The sequence below is a fragment of the Limulus polyphemus genome, unplaced genomic scaffold (assembly GCF_000517525.1).
Source record: "Limulus polyphemus unplaced genomic scaffold, Limulus_polyphemus-2.1.2 Scaffold1005, whole genome shotgun sequence".
NCBI classification, from domain to species: domain Eukaryota; kingdom Metazoa; phylum Arthropoda; class Merostomata; order Xiphosura; family Limulidae; genus Limulus; species Limulus polyphemus.
The window spans coordinates 90,163-98,323 of record NW_013666615.1 but is presented as its reverse complement, the minus strand read 5'-3'; the positions used below and the strand labels follow the sequence as shown (position 1 = coordinate 98,323).

The 8,161-nt window shown below is 34.1% G+C and overlaps 1 protein-coding gene across 1 annotated transcript; it reads right to left on the bottom strand.

The window, feature by feature from the left end:
* Positions 1-5,698: 5,698 nt before the first annotated feature.
* Positions 5,699-7,519, bottom strand: LOC111086299. The gene is made up of 2 exons (XM_022388660.1): positions 7,393-7,519; positions 5,699-6,905 (listed from the first exon to the last, which is right to left on the bottom strand). The coding sequence occupies exon 2, from the start codon at positions 6,819-6,821 to the stop codon at positions 6,240-6,242; it is 582 nt and encodes a 193-aa protein (XP_022244368.1). The 5' UTR covers positions 6,822-6,905; positions 7,393-7,519; the 3' UTR covers positions 5,699-6,239.
* Positions 7,520-8,161: the final 642 nt, after the last annotated feature.

Here is an 8,161-nt window from a genome sequence, read left to right as displayed (position 1 = left end):
CGTCGGTACGAAGTTACGGAAAATAAGTTAATTAAAAAACGGAAACGTAACAATATATATTCAAGCAATCCTGACCAAAAGTTGCCTTATTCTAGGACTAAAATAGTTAGAAGAAAGTGCAAACACGGGGTTCTTTCAAAAATGAATATTCATAATTTTAAGATGTTCTTTGATTTGTACAAATATTGTGTAACCGTGTCTGTTTTTGCGTGTTGTATAAATAGTTGTATTCATTTTTTAGTAATCTTAATTCCCTTGATTGTGTATTTTAAAATGCCAATATTAATGTACCTATTTCGATAAATCGGTGATAATATGACGCAACTAACAGTTTAAAAGGGCAACATTTGCATATAAGTGCAGTTAAAACTCATTTCGAAGAATTTCCATCATCTTAACGCTTCCTATACCCCCCCCCCTCCTCCATGTGAGTCAGCGGCAAGCTTACGAACTTACAACGCTAAAAATCGGTGGTTTGAGTCCAAGGGGTGGACAGAGTATCATTGTATAATTTTGTCCTAAGAAGACAAAACCAGCTTCTTACTTAATGATATTGATAGAACCCTCCCCTCTCTCCTGCGGTGGATACAGCACAGATAGTCCATTGTGCAACTCAGCAGTTAACAACAAACAAACAAACAAACTGTCAGAACAAACAGGTGTTACTAACTTTTGTTTCTCAAGGTTTACTTTATAAATATATATATATTTCTTTTCCTGTAAATAACATACATATTATGTTACAGTGCCCTGAAATAAGGAAGTAAAGCAGGTTAATTATCAAGTAAAAACACAACTATTATTCTGACATACGTCTGATACTCTGCCGAAGTGAAAGACTTGTAGAAAGTTATTTTAAGTATCTCATGGAACTGAAAGAGACTAAGTACAGATTTTCTTACCTTTAAAAATTGTCAGCGCTTGTGAAGGCAATATGAATTGAGAAAAATACTTTATGATGTAAGAATATCGTCCCTGAAAAAATACTTTATGATGTAAGAATATCGTCCCTGAACAAATCATTTATCTTCTAATTAAAAACAAGAATTGTGACAAACCTAGAAGGGGGTGGAAGGGGAACGTATCAAATCATGAATAAAGTCTTCGGCCAAAGAACCTGTTCAATTTCTCTAGGCCTTAATGTTGATCATTTCATTTTTCCCTTATAGCGTTTTAAAGTATTAAGTTATATCTTCAACCGTTCTATTGTATCTACAACGCTTTTAACAATGGTGAGCTATGTATTTAATACTCGCTGGAGTACGCGTCCTCTGGACAGAAGTTATGTAAATTCATGATTAATGAAATGTTATCTTAGGACATGAAAAGTTGCTTCCCTTATATGTAATTGTAACAACAACAACAACAAAAACAAAACAAAACAAAAAAAAAACACGCAAAAACGTTAATAAAAACTGCAAAACACAAAATGTGAAACCGCATATTTGTATGTATCCCGCATGGACCCAACAAACCTTCATGCCAAATTTGGCGAAGATCCATCCACAGAGGGCGAAGTAGTGGCAAAAAAACGCCCATAAAAACCGCAAAACTGAAAATTTGTATTTATTTCCCCATGGATCCAATGAACCTCCATACCAATTTTGGTGAAGGTCCATCCACACGGTGCGACGTAGTTACATGGACAGACAACAGACAGTACTATTATATTTATATAGATGCAGCAGTTAATAAACAACATTGTTGGAGGTTGTGATTACTGTAACGTGTAATTAGTCTGCAACAGTATTTTTGGCAGTGTTACAAATTTTAACAATTTTGAGCCATGTAGTTATTATTTAACAGTATAACTTGATACTGTTGTCGGCTGTGACAAAACTGAACCATGTAGATAATCTGCAACATCAGTGACATTGATTTTAGTATTTTTAACACAACGAGAAAAAAATTCGGTTAACGAACAGGATACGCCTGAATATATTCCAACATTTTATTGTACACGTGTTCGTCACGTGACCTTTATAACCTTTATCATTTTATAATCAGCAAAAACAGGGGATGTCAATACATTGAAAATCCAAATTAATTACACATCAGTAAAATACCGTATAATATGTTAAAACTAAACTAAAAAGCTGTGAAATATAAGTTTATATTAAAAAATATAATTATTTAAAAAAACAACAACTTTTATTTACTTATAAATATTAAATTGTGAAAGAAATGCCTTATAAAACAATTTATAATAAAACACCTTACCAACAGATTCACTGGTGATTTTGTTTCCGTGTTCTGTTGTCTAATCATATGATTAGAATGAGCATGGTTTTACAAAATAGATAAAGAAGCTATTCGAATGGGAGTAGGCATATATTAAAATTTGACATTATTGAGAATAAGGTTCTTGACTTATGGTTTCGAGTACATGCATTTCGGTATTTAAGATACTTTAAAACACTGCTCTATAGGAGACATATTTACATACATATTTGAAGTTTATTATGTATGCACAAATTATTAGACGTTCTGGAAAATAAGCACATTACACAGAAATCAAAATTGTCAAAAAAAACAACAGCCACATGTTATTCTAAAGTTATTTTAAAATTAATAGTGACAAGAATTAACTTGTAGTATAGAATTAATTAAGTTATAATAATTTATTAACATTTCAAAAAGAGAACGTGAATTTAAACAAGTTAGACTAGTTGAGAGACTTAAAGATTTAAAAAGGTAAGAATCATTTCAAAGAAGTTAATTGCAAAAATTTTTCAACGAGAATTTTATTTTCAAATATATTATTAGAGAAAATTTTAGGAAGATTAATTGCCGGCGCTTTTCCGTTTGATGAACTGTTAAATTGTTATTTTAATAAACGTTATTCTAATACAGTTTTATGTGCTGAATTGAGAAACATGTGTATTTATTTGCAGATATGGTAAGAAAGTAGTGAAAAGGACGATTAAACTTATTACTGTTCTTTATAGGTTTTACAGATAAAAATGAAAAATAATTTATTATGGTTATGGACAAACTTATAATTTGAAGAACAATTGGTACATTTTTTTTTGTAATCCTTTAAAATTACCCACAAAAAAGGATGTGTGGAACAAAACATTAAATGAACATGAAGTTACTGCCTGACTGAACTACATGAAGATGTCAAAAAGCTCCTGTAACGAATCATATTTAATTACGAAGGGAACCTGGTTAGAAGGAACAACACTCCCTTTGAAGAAATAATTATGTTTATAGATTGTTGGTCCACAGAATACACAAGCATCAAATTTGGCAAAGGTTAACTTCACATAAATTGATGTACTTTGGTGGACTACAACAATTATTTGAGAGAGGTGGTCGACTTTTATTTGTGTGAATTCTTTTAGCATCATAGAAACTGATGGATTGTGATGGAGGTATGATGCGTATGATGGCCTGCATGAAGTATAGTTACTGCAGATGTTTTTGCAGGTTTCTTCATCTTCTGTGAACAGTTTGAGGCTATTACTTTATATCTTGTCGCAACAGAAACTTTCTTTATTAAGGTGTCTTCTCGATCCAAAGGGTATTGTCAGGTATGCCTTCACATGCAAATGCTGCAGGTCATCATTGCAACGAACCAGACCCTCGGTGATGCCCCGCTTCAAAACTTTGAACTCTGCCCCATGAATTGCCAAATTTTCCACCGGGACAAACAGTCAGCACAACTCAGTAATGACTGTCTCATAGTTACAGAGTTGTACCTCACTGATGTACTTAACATATTCCAAGTCTGTACTGTCTAAACTCAAGATCAGTCTTTGGGCAACCTGTACCAGAGACCAACCATTCCAGAGAGTTATCTGCCTGAAACACTCCAGGAAACAGTCCGGGTCTTCTTTTGCTGTACCCTTGAAAGTTGGGGTCGTAATTTTTCTTTCTTCACTCACAGAAGGCCCATGGTTATGACCAAAGTCTCTCCCTTACGAACTCTCGGCCAACATCTGGCTGAGGTACTGTCGACTTTGCGGGTAAAGAGGTGCTGGGCGTCCTCAGGGACCCTGACCCTCAGATAAGTGGTCGAACTCTGGTCCAACAGGGCAAAATGCTGAGTTGCTCTTGGCATCTCATCCATCATTTCTGCTTGACCCCATGTTTCTCCGTGATCAATGGCTGTCCTCGCAGTATACCTTTCTGCCTGGAGAAACTCTCTATGTCTCATATATAACTATTATCATAATTAATTTCATTCCATCTCGCCTGCCAGTGAGATAATTCCTATTGGCGGACACATTCCACAAACTGCACCTTCAGCTTTTCTTAACTATTCTCATGTGGGACTACTCGAATTAGTGAAGGCATGGGGATCATAGAGACTGACCCACTAAGTCTTAGACTTACTAGCCACCATAGAATTACGATGACTCTCAGTCATTCGTATCTCCTTGGCACTGAGGCCATTCTTTATGGGGAGAACTTGATCGACTGATCTGGGTTCACCAGACATTGTTTGGTCTCCTTCCTGAGTCATTGGTCACAATGAGAAAGAAGTCATGGACCCTAACAGCACCGGCAAAATCTTCTATCCAGGAGAATACTGCTAGACTTTGGGCAAAAATTCCATTCTCAGTCTATCCCTCTTATTCATACATTCTTCAATGTGAAGGCTTTTAAACTTAAAGACACAAACATTTATGTAAAGGCAATACACATGGCAGACTCTGTGGTATTTTAAGATAAAACTGCCCCTCCCCCCCAATAGATTCATCAAGACATTTACTATGAAATAATTATGTTTTCTCTGACTAACTAAGTTCGATAGAAATAGACAGAGGCTGAACACAAGTGCACAATCAGAATAACCATCATTTATTTAGATAAATACAGTGAAAATACAGTTTACTTGCCATAATGAGAAGTTACCTTTCTGAAAAGTAAGGTGTGAAGTTGTTCTAAAATTTTCAGAGGACATCATAGCACCTGTTGACGTCCTGTTCTACACTGAATAAATCTCACGTTACTTACTTATTTCGTTAACCTAAGATTTAATCAGAGCGACGAGCACTATCCACGTGCATAGTCGTTCCCAATGAAACACAAGAAAGTTCGTTAACTTAAAAGATAGCCTGATTGTCAATAGAAACGATAACTGTCTAACTTCACATTCTATAGGTAATCTTACAGCTGTCTTTCTCACGGGAATACAAAAGGCTTTACTCTAGGGAAATGACACACAACAATATGTAGCTATTGCAAAAGGAACTTGACAACCTTTGCGTCCAAAGTGTTATGTAGAAACTACAAAAACATCCATAAATAATAAATTTTGAACATTTTATATATAATACAAGGAGGTAGAAAACATAGTATATTTATATACCACACACACCTGGCTGCTATTTTGGTAACCGTAGACTTAAAAAGTTAATCACTGCCAACTTTTGCCTATTTTTTCCTTATCCGTTGTTTTCATCAATTAGTGTCTATTGTTTCCATAATATTTATGGTTAAATAGTCCTAAAGCATTTCTATATATATATATATATATATATTCACACATTCCTCGTCACGCCACACAAAAAAAAATATATCATTACTGTAATCTTTGTCTTTAGTTCCGACAAAAAAAGGTAGCATCAAAAGCGTAACTTTCATTAAACGGTTTTACTAAAAATCGTTCATTGTGACAAACATGTCGACCGAAAACGAGAATATATATATATATATATAAATATCTATGACGAATTCTGGTGTTGAACGAAAGGCGTCTTAGTCAACTGAAGAATAGATTTTGAAATATCATACTTACACGCCTCTGATTTGACAACCGTAATTATACCTAATTAAGAGAAATGTCAAGAAACATATCTGCAGTCTAATGTGATTTTTATATCACTGTTATCAATTAAGCGTATTAATTGCATTACCTTTCGGGCTTTTAGGGCTTAAAACCGTAAAATAACATGAAATCCTATATGTCCAACAATAAAATCTATGAAAATAACACGCCTATATATAGGATGATATTAGAGCAAGGTTAGCTGACAGGTTTAAATGCGTATGTGGTCACGTGGTACAAGCAAACATCATTCATTTCAGGAAGAGATGTATAAAATAAGCGGAAAGGAACATACACCGTGTTTACTGTATTTACATTACAGCACTCGTTAACAAATTTGTATGTTGCTTGTATAGCTATAGTTTTTTTTTAATTTAGAAAGAAACTGGATTTTGTCCCTGCTTTGACCTGTCTCCAGTTTTTAATTCATCAATAGTTTGTTATATTCGCATGTTCAAGTTTACAGAAACTGCTCCTGTGAGGTTTCTATATTAACACATGTGTCTCTAGGTGCTGTCTGATCATATTGTTCTTCTGTTGCTACATTCTCAGGATGAAGTGTTCCACACTTTGTTGGATTTTCCAGTTTCTTTCCGTTGTCATGACGAACACTTATGTTGTTTAGGGGTGAATCCGTATCAACAGTCTCTGTTAAGTAAGGAGCTAAGGAAACGGCAATGTTTATAGATGACATGACGGATGCTATCAAGGATTCTAGATATTGTCTTTTCCGATCAGCACTTAGTTTCTTCTCTGTTACTAACTGCTGCATTTTTCTATCTATAGTACTGTTCAGAAAACCTGGTTGAACTGTAATTTCTTCTTGTTTTGGGATAACCTCTACTTCTGGCTGTTGTTTACTGGCTGTTTGCTGCTGCGCAGTCAGTTTGGGTTTTGGGTGACTGTATTCTCTTCCACGTTTGTCTGCTTTGGAGGATTTGGGCGCATCAAACAAACAACAGGCCCAAACAATTACGGCAAACAAAATTAAGAATATGGCAGCAAGAATTAGAACAATAAATATACTTTCCACGTCAGCCATTACAGTTTTCAGATTTTAACCGCTTGAAGTTCAATCGTTATCCGTTCTGAAAAGTGTATTATTCAGGTTTTGCTGCACAGCAATCTGAAAATAAAAACAGCAATATTTTAAATTATTTTAATGTCTCAAAAACCGCATTATTATGAACATATTAAAGTACACAGTCTTTTATGTATTCAAAAATACAATTAAACAGTGAAAACAGTTTAATTTTAATAACTTATACATAAGTGCTTAAACCAAAAGCAAATAAAGAGGGATAAGATTATTAAAAGATGAAAAAATAAGAGTAGTGATAAGTAGCTTGCTTCATTTCACTTAAATGAAGTAAGAAAATAAATGATAAAATGTTATGAGCTTGCCATGAATAAAACTAAGTCTTATTCAAGATATCTTCTCGCGTTTTTATAACCCCATCTGAGATCATATAACTTAATTCTAAAACAGTGCTATTTTAGCGGAAGACTACTATTATGAAGTTAATAAGATTTTCATAACTTTTCACCGGTTTAAAGAACTAATCAACACGTTAATTTGTGATTAAATAAGAAAGTAAATTATCTCGTCTCACCTGCATTGAAATTTTCGACCCACTATCGACATCAAAGTATCAGTAAACTATACTAAAAGGAAGAAATAAAGCAGCAGAAAGTACACAGCAGTATGTGACTATTTTCGTTATATTAACTTATCTAAATTTTATTGCTACAACATTTCGAAAAGGATGTGTCTGTAGTGGCGCATGAAATCGTTTCCGTTCTTTACCTCAACCAATAAAATACTCCTATTTTGCAGTTTTTTTTTGTTTTTTTTTACTTGCTGATCTGTCGATATCCGCTAAAGTTTTATAAAGTGTTTATATCTTTCACACAGTAGTATAACCAGGACTTGGATGGTTGGGTGTGAGGATTACCAAATAGGCAAATACAAACAAAAACAGCATGTGTGTGTGTGTGTGAGAGAGAGTTTTTTTGTAGTGCAAATGTACACAATAGGATATCTATGCTCAGTCCACCATGGGGAATTGAACCCTGGATTTTAGTGGTGTAAGTCTATAAACTTACCGCTGACCCAACGGGGGAAAGGATGAGAAAGATAATTGTGGATCATTTCATTAAAATATTCGAAACACATCTTTTATTATTTAGCTATTAAACTTTACTTTTTATTGAGCGTAAACAATGAATGGAAAATAATATAAATATTGGGATCTCCGTGGCTACTACACTAATACTTTCAGAAGATTTGATTGTATAGTGTTGAGCTAATACTTTCAGAAGATTTGATTGTATAGTGTTGAGCTAATGCTCTCAGAAGATTTGATTGTATAGTGTTGAGCT

What these genes read in the sequence shown, in the direction of transcription:
- LOC111086299 (XM_022388660.1), bottom strand. Translation starts at nt 6,821, where the DNA reads ATGGCTGACGTGGAAAGTATATTTATTGTTCTAATTCTTGCTGCCATA.